The sequence below is a fragment of the Triturus cristatus genome, chromosome 4_2 (genome assembly GCF_964204655.1).
Source record: "Triturus cristatus chromosome 4_2, aTriCri1.1, whole genome shotgun sequence".
In the NCBI taxonomy this organism is placed as follows: Eukaryota; Metazoa; Chordata; class Amphibia; order Caudata; family Salamandridae; genus Triturus; species Triturus cristatus.
The window spans coordinates 342,891,430-342,904,993 of NC_140586.1; the positions used below are offsets into that span (position 1 = coordinate 342,891,430).

At 52.7% G+C, this 13,564-nt stretch overlaps 2 protein-coding genes across 2 annotated transcripts in view; one reads left to right on the forward strand and one right to left on the reverse strand.

The window, feature by feature from the left end:
• Positions 1-13,564, forward strand: part of RGS8 (regulator of G protein signaling 8) — a 330,667-nt gene that overhangs the window by 81,015 nt on the left and 236,088 nt on the right. The window lies entirely within an intron of this gene.
• LOC146833844 (uncharacterized) lies at positions 7,516-9,165 on the reverse strand. The gene has a single exon (XM_085600213.1). It carries the CDS (start codon positions 9,163-9,165, stop codon positions 7,516-7,518), a length of 1,650 nt encoding a protein of 549 aa, XP_085456339.1.

Below are 13,564 nucleotides of genomic sequence, written 5' to 3' on the forward strand. Positions count from 1 at the left end.
TTTGGTTCTTTTCGTCGGTTAATGTCAATTGGTGCTAGGTGTTTTGTGCTTAAATTAGAATTATTGTTTAACTTTATTTAACAAATTAACAAAGTTCACGTGGACGTTGCAGTCTGAAAATGTTGTGGCGCGCACATGCCGCGCTCTCCCTCTGTTTCCACACGCATTCAGCTCACCAGGCTGCACACCCCCTCACTCTCCATATGGTCACAAACCTTTTCTTTGATCTCCGCAGTGCGTTCTCACAGGCTCCTCTCCACCCAAGCGTCTCTCCCCTTCCGAGTAGTTCCGCCCCGCCTTCTCTTTCTCACAACTTATCCGGAAACTCGGCTCTGTGTGACTTACTACTTGACCTCCTGCCTCTGTGCTTTGCATTCATCTCTTACATTTAGTTACTTTTGAATGTGTGTTTCATTATTTTACTTTACGCACCCAAACACGTATGCTTTTGTATGACTTTCATTCTTTGCTTTCCTGCTTACATTCACTCTCTCCACTAACAGCACTTTTATTCTGTTGCACCTCTCTGTGTCTTGAGGTCTGCCCTCGCAAGTCGCCTGCAACTGGTCCTTCACATACACTGGCCCCTCGCACACAGACCACACCCACTGCCCCCCTCGCACACAGCCCACACACTGCCCCCTCTCATGCAGACCACACACACTTCCCTCCTCTCACACAGACCACACACACTGCCCCCTCACACTCTGCACCCCCCTCACACCCTGCACTCTGCAAACACTGCCCCCCCTCACACATACCACTCACACTTACCCCTCCACACAGACCACTCGCACTTACCCCTCCACACAGACCACTCACACTTACCCCTCCACACAGACCACTCACACTGACCCTACACACATTAGACCCCACAAAATGCCACCTCACACAATGCCCTACACACATTAGCCACCACAAACTGCCACCTCACAGACTGCCCTACACACATTACACTCCACAAACTGCCAGCTCACACACTGCACCACCCCTCACACTCTGCACCCCCTCACACTCTGCACCCCCTCACACTCTGCACCCCCCTCACACTCTGCACCCCCCTCACACTCTGCACCCCTCACACTGCCCCACTGACACACTGTATCTATACACTCTGCACCCTCACACATTACCCACTTACACTACTTTAGGCCACACACACTGCACCCTTACACCCCGCACACACACACACAGCCCGCACCCTTACACACTCACTCTTTGCCCTCATACAATGCCCCCTCACACACTACCCTCTTACACACTGCCCCCTATTTTGTACGATGTCAGTAGGTGCATTTTCACTTTAAAAAAAAGTCACAAACGTTACAGGAACAAAATGTTTTCAAAATGCATTTTTAGCATTTTTTGGGTTTTCGGTCAATGTTTGTCTGTGCTATGTATTTTCGTGCTTATTTTTTGTGTAATTTTATTTAACAAATCAACAAATTTCACATGGAGGTTGCGGTCTGGAAATGCTGTGGCGCGCACGCACCGCGCTCTCCTTCTACTGGCACACGCATTCAGCTCACCGACCTGCACACCCCCTCACCCCCCTATGCGCTACCACAGCATCACTGAACACCACAGCATCACTCGTCGCCACCACAACATCACTCAGCGCCACCACAGCATCAATCTGTGCAACCATTCAACAACTGGTTCAAATATGTTCTCTCAATGTTTCAAGCTTTATTACAAATGTCACAAAAAGATGTTAATATTTTACTTCTGTACTTGGATTTTCGTCACAATAAAATACACTAAACATAATCTTCACAAAAGTTATTTACAAAAGTTTAAGCTATTGCCATTATAAATTACAATAACTTTTATTTAGGTATTAATTATTTAAAAAAATTAAAAGCCATTGTTATTTGTAATATCAATACATCTAAGTCACGTAAATACAACACATATTGCCTTACAAATGCTATGGGTGTCACATTTGCGAAAGTTACACTGACTGGAATTGTAAATGACAAAGCTATTAATTTAGCTATTTTCAAAACCAACACATATATACAAAATTTGGCATTTACAATACCAATAGCTCAACCTTTCCTAATGCGAGACCTATTGCATTGCAAATGCTTGTTTTCATTGTACTGGGCCCTTGACACACTGAATATGGCAGTACTTGAATGCATGGTGAAGCTATTCCGCAGTCTTCAGATCTGCATAAATGCACATCTCTGTGACTGTGCTGTGTGATGTGTTATGTATCTTTGAGATGCTCACAGGCATTGCCTGATTGTCTACAACGAAGGGTGGGGGTCATGACCTCTAGGGGACATGGGCACTTCTCTTGATAGTTACAGGAAGGTATTTTTTTGAGTATTTGGATCCGAAATCCCCTCTCCTCTCTCACTATTGCCTGATTTTCGACAGGGGTATTCTGAAAAGACATGTGACGCTGCAGCTAGTTCAATCCAATTAGCAAACAGCGCGGGTAGTTTTGTGTTTCCTGTCACACACCCGGGCATACCTCTCCCTACATGCAAAGTGTTGTCTTGCACTGATTGATGTTGTCTCTGATGGAGCGGGCCACTTGGCAGTCATGACATTATATTTCTAAGAGGTGTCTGTCCCTGGGGGATGTATGTCGTTACAACGCACACTTTTACAACGCATGCACTTACAACGCATTTTTTACAACGCAACATCCATTACAACGCATTCCATTACATAGCATGACACTACAACGCATTTTTAAAAACTACCTTTACAACGCATTCCATTACATCGCATACTACCTTTACAACGCATACCATTACAACGCATAATATTAAATTGCATTTAAGGTAAGTATTAGATAGTATAGGGGTAAAAATTACTTTTCTAACTCCAGGGGGTGCAACAGTAAGGTAAGTGTTGGATAGTATAGGGGTAAAAATTACTATTCTAACTCCAGGGGGTGCAACAGTAGGGAAAGTGTTGGATAGTATAGGGGTAAAAATTACTATTCTAACTCCAGGGGGTGCAACAGTAGGGTAAGTGTTGGATAGTATAGGGGTAAAAATTACTATTCTAACTCCAGGGGGTGCAACAGTAGGGTAAGTGTTGGATAGTATAGGGGTAAAAATTGCTATTCTAACTCCAGGGGGTGCAACAGTAGGGTAAGTGTTGGATAGTATAGGGGTAAAAATTACTATTCTAACTCCAGGGGGTGCAACAGTAGGGTAAGTGTTGGATAGTGTAGTGTAATATTATGCGTTCTAATGGTATGCGTTGTAAAGGTAGTATGCGATGTAATGGAATGCGTTGTAAAGGTAGTTTTTAAAAATGCGTTGTAGTGTCATGCTATGTAATGGAATGCGTTGTAATGGATGTTGCGTTGTAAAAATTGCGTTGTAAGTGTAGTGCGTTGTAAAAGTTGCGTTGTAAATGTTGTTACCCGTCCCTGGGTGAACTCGCCCTCCAGGTGATTGAAATAATGAAATCTACAAGCCTTAGTACTGGAAACAGAATTAAGCAAAAGCCTTAATCTGTGAGATCCAATGCACACGCTGAGCACTTACTGTCCAGAGGTTTCGAGCACTTTATTCCCACTCATCATTTACATCCCTAGATCTGACCTCACACTGTGTGTATCGGAGCACAAAGATCTGGAGAACAATGTGAAATTGTCTCATTCTGGGACCTCGTGGCCCAATGCTGTACAAGCTAATAGCCTACATTGGATAACATCTCTTTTTCTAGTCCTACCTCGGAACAGGTGGACACAATACATAGAGAAGGAATTTTGGGAGGCAGAATTACATGTTCACAAGGTCACCGAAGGGGCATCTTGGCACCGAATAAAATGTGTTTGTTGGTACCTGACTTAGTGGTGCTCGTTTTAGTGACACTGGAAGGATGGAAGGATGAGTAGACCCATCAGGATTCAAACCTGCGTCTGTGAGGTCAAATACAGATTCCTGACATGAATTCACTGAGCTCCAGACCCGGTACATTTAGGCCATGTCTAACAGACACACACACCAATAGGCCACATGGCTGGTGCTGGCCTGATGGAAAGAACACAGTTAAGACATTCCATTCTGGCTGCCTCACTTCCAGCCATCACGCTCTACACTATAGCGGTTCCTCTGCGCCAGAGCAGGTCGCATTGAAAAGACACCCGGGCACTTCTAGAGATGACAGGGAGACGGAGAGAAAGAGGGGGTCGCGCGAGAGGGATCTAATTCCACGTGCAGCTGGTGTGGGAGGGCGCGCAGGACAGGCTATACTGATGGATTATGTAAGTTACCAAGACACGAGCACAAAAAGGACACATAAAGGAAATCCATTTTTTAAGATGAAAAGAAATTCAATCACGTTAACTCACAAGACCACATTGAAGCCATGCCAACCCCATCCAGGCGTCGGATCTCCCCTCCCTGCTTTCCCCCCTCTTACCCTCCTGTTATGCTCTGCTACCTCAAATCACCACTGACAACTTCTGTTGGGTGCCTGAAAAGGTCGCAGTTTATTCATATCACAAAAACTTTATACAATCGTAACGCATTGTTCATGGTCATGTACATACTGCATGGTTAATCTTGCCCCAGCTCTATCAATCAACTGGGAGGGGAGGGAACCCTTTCTGCTTTTCCTGCTTGCGGGTTTAGGCTTCAGCTTGCTACCGATTGGGCGGGTCTCCGTTTGGACCTGTCCGGGCCGCAAGTGCCGTCCCGCTCGCCCTGTGACCTTACAGGGGCCCTCCCTTCTCCCCGAGGCCCCTGCCGGCTGGCATCCCAAGGGCCTTTCTTGTGTATCTACTTTAACCTCTTGTGCCTGGGTCCTTTGTTTTTGTCTCCCTCTGAGCCCCTGCCGTGAGGCATCCCAAGGGTCATGGGGAGAGTCTTGTCTCTAATCCTTGTTGGCGGCGTGCCGCCCTTTTGGCTCCCTCAGTGCCCCTGCCGTGCGGCATCCCCAAGGCATTGCGAGAGCCTCTCATCTATCTTCTACTGGGTTCTCCCCTTTCTTTTGTTAATTTAGTCTGCCTAGCTCCGCCGCTACCCTCCACCTTGCAGCTGCGACGCCCGACTCTTAGGTGTGGGTGGGTGGGTTTCTTCTTTACTCGCCCTTGGCCCGGGGGGGAATTGTGGAGACCTAACTTGGTGACCCCCCTTTTATTCCCCCCCCAGGCCCACGAGCGCGACCCCTGATTGGGGGGGGGGCTCGCTCACGCCTTCGGGGCCAATCCTGGCACCCGTCGGCCTAGCCCTTATTTAAATCCCTGTGGGGGTTGGCCGGGGGAGGGGTGCCGCCCCCGGATGGCGTTTTGCCCGGGCCCCTATCGGGTCCGGCTTTGCCTACCCGGCCCGGGCTCTAACCCCATCCAGGCGTCGGATCTCCCCTCCCTGCTTTCCCCCCTCTTACCCTCCTGTTATGCTCTGCTACCTCAAATCACCACTGACAACTTCTGTTGGGTGCCTGAAAAGGTCGCAGTTTATTCATATCACAAAAACTTTATACAATCGTAACGCATTGTTCATGGTCATGTACATACTGCATGGTTAATCTTGCCCCAGCTCTATCAATAAACTGGGAGGGGAGGGAACCCTTTCTGCTTTTCCTGCTTGCGGGTTTAGGCTTCAGCTTGCTACCGATTGGGCGGGTCTCCGTTTGGACCTGTCCGGGCCGCAAGTGCCGTCCCGCTCGCCCTGTGACCTTACAGGGGCCCTCCCTTCTCCCCGAGGCCCCTGCCGGCTGGCATCCCAAGGGCCTTTCTTGTGTATCTACTTTAACCTCTTGTGCCTGGGTCCTTTGTTTTTGTCTCCCTCTGAGCCCCTGCCGTGAGGCATCCCAAGGGTCATGGGGAGAGTCTTGTCTCTAATCCTTGTTGGCGGCGTGCCGCCCTTTTGGCTCCCTCAGTGCCCCTGCCGTGCGGCATCCCCAAGGCATTGCGAGAGCCTCTCATCTATCTTCTACTGGGTTCTCCCCTTTCTTTTGTTAATTTAGTCTGCCTAGCTCCGCCACGCTCCCTATGGTTTTTCGATCAGAGGGAGCTCCCCCCTCACCGACTCCTACCCCCGACTGTCATAGGAAACCCCTCTGTTCCAGAACCCCCACGATGTTCAGCAGGAACATATCCATACCCACCCCTGTGAGGTGAACACCGTCTCCGCTGTGATACCCCGGGGATCTTAAGTTTATGAACCCATGCCGCACGAAACCCCAACCATTCGCCTTACATACTTTTGCCATGGTGATATTAAGTTTTTTTCTAGACTTTTCCACCGCCCCCAGGTCAATCGCCCCCCGCCAGGTGCTCCGCACGATGATTTCTGAAAAAATTATGTCTGCGGGGCGTGTCATTCTTGCTAATGCTGTGAGGCCCTTCTGCATGTCTTCCAGGAGTGCCTTTCGCCCCATTGCTGCCAAGTCATTCCCGCCCAAGTGGACCACCACTGCATCTGGCTTGCTGCCCCGCTGTAGCGCATCCTGCGCCATGGACAGCAGCTCTCCCCATCTCATCCCGGGGCGCCCCCACCATTCTATGTCGGTGTCCCGCAGCCAGATACCGCCAAAGTCCCGTCTAGCCGCTGCCCACCGCTGTGCCCGCGTAACGTACGAGTGCCCCACGATCCACACCTTCTTGCGTGCAGCATCCGGGCCTAGAAGAGAGGGGAAGGGGGGGGGGGGAGGCTTAGAATAATGCTGGGCGAATGTACCGCTTGTACGCGCCGGATGCCCACCGCCCTATCCCCTTAATAGCGCCCCCCCCCATGCCCAGCCCTGCCGCCGTCGTTGCCGCCCCGATCCTGAAGGAGTGCGACCCGTATTCCCGAGCGGGGAGGCCCAACGCTTCCAATGCCTTCCTCATTACCGCTATAAACTGAAAGCGGCTGAGGAACGATCCATCTCTGTGCTGAAATAGCGGCCCCGTCCTCGCCTGCACGCTCTCTAGGTGCCTCTTTAGCAAACATACCGGGCAATGGTCTGCATTGTCCGTGCAGCGCAATCTGGTCCATACTCCCTTGCCTGTCTGGTCCGTCTTGGACCTCTTTAGCAGTATGTCCATGTGCTCCTCCTGCATGACCACCCCTTCTCTCTGTATGCATGCTGCTCCTGCCTCCACCACTGAGGGGGCTACCACCTCGCTGACCCTATATGCCCCGAAGAACGCTACTGCAAACGCTGCCCGGAACAGCTTGACTTCATGCCTCGAGGAGCATATCCCGTCCAGGGCCCCCAGCATGGCCTGAAGTAATCTGAAATGGATGGGGCGCCTTGCATCCTCCGGTGCCTGCTGCAACCTACCCCACCCTTTCATGGCCATGCGGCATTCAAATCCCCCTGTTTGATCGGCCTGCCCTGCCAATTTCGTGTAGTAAGCTACTGCACTTAGATGTGCTTGCGCCCAAGATTTTGATTTCCCTTCCTGGAAAGCCCACTCGATGAAATCCAGGATGTCCCTTTTTGAGGCCAATTGCCCCCTCCGCAGGCCAGCTTTCGCCCTGAACGTATCCCAGCATTTCCGGTACCGGCTGTTGGTCTTTGGGGCAAGTGCATTCTCCAGCAACCATCTCAAACCGCTTCTACCCATGCCCACGCTTCCTCCGGCATCGGGGTCATCTTCATGTCCGCGCCCGGGGCTAGCTTCCTGAATCTGTCCCACTGGAAACGAGAAATAGCATCCGCCACTAAGTTTTCTACGCCCGGAATGTGCCTGGCCCTTAATGCAATGTTCCCTCTCAACTGGCAGCCCACTAACTTCCTCAGCAAGGCCGCCACCGCTGGGCAACGCGCTGCTCCTGTATTGATCGCCTGCACCACTGCGTGGTTGTCTGACCACAACGTGATCTGTCTATTCGCTAGTTGCGGGGCCCAGATGTGAAAGGCTACTACAATGGGAAACAGTTCTAGTAGAGATATGTTTGAGGTTAACCCAGCTGTGCGCCATGCCTCCGGCCATGCCCCTGCCGACCACGCCGTCCCCAGCAGGGCCCCGAAGCCGTAACCCCCTGCTGCGTCCGTGTAGAGTTCCACCTCGCAGGCCAGAGCCCAGGGGGCCCGCCAGATCAGGGTGCCATTGAACTCTGTTAGAAAACTCTCCCATTGGACCAAGTCGTCCCTTACTCCCTGCGTAATGCGAACCCTGTGGTGTTTCTGTGCCAGCCCCCTCGTGAGCCAGGCTATCCGCCGGGCAAAGGCGCGTCCTGCGGGGATAACTCTTGTGGCAAAGTTCAGTTTCCCCAGTAGCTGCTGTAGCTCTCCCAGGGTCGCCTTCTTCTGCTGCCTTAACCTACGTATGTCGTTGAGCATGTCTGCTATCTTGTCATGTGGCAGCTTGCATGTCCCTGCCACTGAGTCCAGCTCTATCCCCAGGAATGTCAGTTTTGTTGTGGGACCCTCGGTTTTCTCGTGGGCTAGCGGGATCCCGAGCTCCTGCGTCAGTGCCCTGAAACTAGCGAGGAGGTTGGTGCAGTCCTCCGTGCCTGCCCTACCCACGAACAGAAAATCGTCTAGGTAGTGGACCCGCCCTCCACTTGGTGTCCGCTGTCCCAGTTCCCACTCTAAGAAACTGCTAAAGGCCTCAAAATGTGAGCATGAGATTGCGCAGCCCATGGGGAGGCACTTATCGTAGTAGTAACCCCCATCCAGTCTAAAGCCCAACAAGTGATAGCTGTCTGGGTGCACCGGTAGTAGCCTAAACGCTGATTCTATATCAGACTTGGCCATGAGGGCCCCCGCCCCTTCCTGTCTAACCAGGTCCACCGCATCGTCGACCGAGGCATAGGCCACCGAGCATGCTCCCTGATCCAACCAGTCGTTGACTGACTCCCCCTCTGGGTATGATAGGTGGTGAATCAAGCGGAATTTGCCTGGCTCCTTCTTGGGGACTAAACCCAGCGGGGATATTATCATGTCCTCCAGCGGCGGAGTGGGGAAAGGGCCCGCCACCCGGCCCAGCCCAACCTCTTTTTCCACCTTCTGTCTTGCTGCCTCAGGGGCGTCTTTGACCGATTTCAAATTATTGCTCTCCCGCGCCCCCCTCGGGCCGCAATATGGGATGGGGAAACCTTGCGTAAACCCTTCCGCCAATAGTCTCCTGTCTGTGTGTTTGTGGTATCTGTTTAATAGTTGCACTAGCCTACCTGCTCTTATGGGTGTGGGGAGCGCCTGTCCCCCGCCCCCTTCTCCCCCGCCCCCCCCCCGTTGGGGCCTGCTCCTCATTTCTTTGTGTCGGCTTTTGGTTTTTCTGCTGCCTGCCCTGTGGGACGCCGGCATCGTACTGCGGGGTGGTTCCCCCCGCAAGACCCGCACTCATGCTTGAATTTGCATGCGGCCCCCCACTTGCACTCGTCCTTGTCAAACTTCCAACATGTCTTGTTGGATTTTGTGGCTGTTTGTCCCCTTCCCTTGTGGTCCTTCCCATACCCTTCAAATTTGCCCTTACTCCCGTAGGGACGAAAAGTAGATTCCTTCACCCCCACGCCTTCTCTGGCCGCCACCATGTGTTTGGAATAGCCCTCCATGTCCTGGCAGTCCCAGCCTATCGTTGGCCATACCTGCATTTTTTCCCTGAAGCCCTCGTCATATTGTAGCCATGCATTCCCTTGGAACTGCTGCTGCACCTCGTGCACCTTCTGCTCGTATAGGATCAGCGCAGCTGCGCATTCTGGAAATTTCTCAATAAATACGCACGCTAATGTCCTAAAGGCTTTCAACCAGTTTTCTATGCTTCTCTCCACCCTGGGTTTCCTGGGGCCCCTCCTGTCCTCGTCTTTCCTGTCCTGTGTGGTTAGATCCAGGCCTGCCTGCCTCACCTCTAGCAGGGAAAATATGTCTATAAATTCCTTCCTCCAGATTCTCTCCTTCACCGTGAGTGGGATGAGGTTTGCCAGCCCCAGCAACCTTGTTGTCGTGGGAGGGTCGCTTGGGGATGGGCGCAAATACTCGCTTGCTGGCTTACCCTCGCCTACCCCGGCTGTGGCTGCGCCCTCCCCTGTCCTGGCCTCTGTGTGCTCCTGTCTTGCTTGCACCACCTCTGTCCCCTCTCCCTGGCTACCCCCTGCGGGCTCCTCGTCCGCCCCCCCGGCTGCTTGTGGCCCTTGTTTGGCCGCTCTGTCTGCCGCCAGGCTCCTTGCTGGCCCCCCTGCGTTCCAAGGTGCATTCCCTGGGAATGGCACCCCACTTCCTGGCCATTGCCACCAGGGCACCCAGGGTGGAGGTTGCATTGCTCCCCCCGGCCAGGCCTCCAGGCCTGCGCCTGCTTGCCAGGGCGATGATGCCTGCCACGGCCCCCCTCCTGTCGCGCTGTGTGTGGTACCTGACTCCGCTTGTGGCCCCTTTCTGTTTTGTGGCCCCAGCCCCCCTGGCTGCCCCCGAGCGCTGCGTGGTAGTCCATGCTTACCCAGGGTGCTCTGCGTGGGTCCTTCTGGCGGGGCCGCCGTGTTGGCCACAAACCCCTCGCCCTCGCTGCTCTCGTCCGAGTCCGAGCTGTACACCTGCACCGCTGGTGGTTGGGTCTTCCTCCTGGATGCTTGCGACGGGGTTCCCTCTTTGTTTGCCCGTGTTTTGTTTTTGTGGGGGGGCGCCGTGTTGGCTGCAGCCCCCCCTGTCTTTGCTCTCTTTGGTGGCGGCGTGGGCACCTGGCTCCGTTGCCTCCCTTTCCCAGTGGGGGCTTCTTTGATCTGCTGCTCCATCCAGCTCCTGCCCTTCAGCGCCACCAGTGCCCTTGCCTGTTCCAGCATGTCCAATAGATCCTCGTCCATATCGTCCTCCTTGCGTTTCCTCGTGTCTGCTGTCCTCGTGGCCGGCTGCTCCTGTGGTTCCCTGAAGCGGGCTGGGGGCTGCCTCTTCCGTCCTGTCGCCCCTTTCCTGCTTGCCATTCTCTTTCCCGGTTTCTCCTTTACTGCCGAGGCAACTTGCTTTTAGGACGTGCACTGTTCCTTTAAGGGGGCGCGCCCCTCTCCAACTCCCTCCCCTCCGCTGGTGTTACTGTCGCAGGCGGAAGCGTGCTGGGGAGAGGCGTGCTGGAGAGAGGCTGCCTGTGTTTGCTGCGGTGAAGCCGGGCAGCTCGCTGTTGATGTTCCGGATAAAGGCGCGCTGGCGAGAGGCTGCCTGAGTTGCTGCGGTGAAGCCGGGCAGCTCGAGGTTGGGGTCCTTCAGTGCTGGCTGCCTTTTCCCGCTGCCAGCGTCCCTCCGCCTTTCCGCTGCTGAGGATTCCTGGTCGGAGGCTCAGAAAGGCTCGTGTCCCGACCTCTGCAAAGCGTGGGCTGCTCCTCCGCTGGGTACTTCCGCCGTTCGATTCCTCGGATTGTTTAGGCGCCAAAATCCGTTCACCGCTGCCGCCGCCGGTTCTTCAGGTAATCCCGCGCCGATTTCTTCTTTACTCGCCCTTGGCCCGGGGGGGAATTGTGGAGACCTAACTTGGTGACCCCCCTTTTATTCCCCCCCCAGGCCCACGAGCGCGACCCCTGATTGGGGGGGGGGCTCGCTCACGCCTTCGGGGCCAATCCTGGCACCCGTCGGCCTAGCCCTTATTTAAATCCCTGTGGGGGTTGGCCGGGGGAGGGGTGCCGCCCCCGGATGGCGTTTTGCCCGGGCCCCTATCGGGTCCGGCTTTGCCTACCCGGCCCGGGCTCTAAGTCTTTCCTATGTTCTCTGGAAAGGTACTGGAGCGAGGACAGACAGTTAGGAGCGTTCACTCATCGTCACACCAAAGAGTCCAAAGGACCTCTGAACTTTGTGTCGGAGTACAGTCAAACCAATGCAGCGACTGCTGTGTGCTGAGGGGGCGCCTCGAGCTCGGGGCCCCCCCGCAACGCTGGGGCTGCGGGGGCCTTTGTTACGCCCCTGCCCTGAGGACAGACAGTTAAGAACATTCACTCACCGTCACACCAAAGAGTCCAAAGGACCTCTGAACTTTGTGTCTGCAGCTGCTCCCGGAACTTAGCCTGGAAGAGCCTTGTAACTACTAATGCAATTTTAATTCTGGCCTCACTCACCGTCTCAGTGCCCCCTGCCCGTCGGCGCCACCTCACCTGCAGTTCACACTGCGCATGATCACTCCAGACTAGCACTGCCTCACCCTGAGGCTGAAGACTACGAAGCTGCGCGCTGCACAGCATTTGGTTTATTTCATTGGACTTGAGCGCGCGGCGGCGTAACGTTTAAACTACGTCTACGTCCCTGCTCTCAATGACTACTGGTGGCACAATCTACTGCATGATTTCGAGTTTCAGTCAAGGCCCCCTCAGCACACAGTAGTCGCTGTATTGGTTTGACTGTACTCAAACAGCATTTGTTAAATAAAAGAACGTTTTTTTAAACTGTCTAAACGTTCTTTTATTTAACAAATGCTGTTTGAGTACAGTCAAACCAATGCAGCGACTGCTGTGTGCTGAGGGGGCCCCTCGAGCTCAGGCCCCCCCCCATACTCCCCCCCCCCCCCCCAGGGCCGCAACGCTGGGGCTGCGGGGGCCTTTGTTACGCCCCTGCCCTGAGCAAAATGTTAGCAAATCGGCCCTTGAGGGCTCCCTGCATCAATTTGGACCCAGTTTTCCGAAGAGCTGTGAGTGCACAATTAATCACAGTGAATAAATGAATGATGAGTATGGCTCACAGCCATCTTGTGAGTGTGTTTATTTAGGAAATGCATCAATAGGGTTTCTGGGCCTGTGTACCAGAGTGGAGGCACTTTAAATTTACATATGACTTCTTAAAATCCCTGTGATATGTTAACACATGGCCAGGTGGCATACTCACTCCAGTATAAGTAGTGCGAATATCATATATGATAGAGAGCAGTGCTAGGCAAGAGTGCTTTTGATGGTGTGAGATCAGTTTCACATTAAAAATATCATTGCTTTCAGTTTACGTAGTTTATTTTCTAAGGTATGCTAGGTTGGCATAGGTATAAATAGGAACAGCCTGTGATCAAGGTAAATGGAAATAATTCATTCAGTCCTCTTTTTGATATCGGAAATCCCTTTGAAGTTTTAACCCACTTTTGAATTTCTTCGATCACACCTGAGAACATTTTTGATATGTAAATATGATTTTGCAGTTTCTACCCTTTTTCTGGCTACTTTTTTACCACCTACTCACAGTTTAATCACATATAATGTATGCAAATGCATTGCAATGCAGGCCAACGTAAGTTACAAAGGTGTATGTTACTTGCTTTCTGTTTATTTGAATTGTTTTGTTTTTCTTTGGTTTCTTGCTCCATGTTAGTTCACTGTTTGCCTCTTGCCTCCCTGCACGGACGGCTCCTCTGTTGGAGCAATGGAGCGTTGCTCCACTTAAATTACCCCCAAAGCCCCAGAGATGAAAACTAAAATGGTAATTCATTACCATTTTATTTTTCGTCCCCGATCGAACGTAGCCTCAGGACTGAGTGGGGCCTGCTGAGCGACATCAGCAGGGAGGAGGGTATGCTGTCTATGCACTGTTTAAAGTGCACATATCTTTTTGGCCAGCTGTCTTACAATGGCCAGCCACACATGTGCACTTTAAACATCTCTAACCCAGCTGTCTTAAAAGAGCTGAGTTAGAGCCAGTGCAGGCCTCTAGAGGTCTGTGGAGCGCTGCCACCGCCAATCAGAGTGCTGCTCTCATGCAGGTT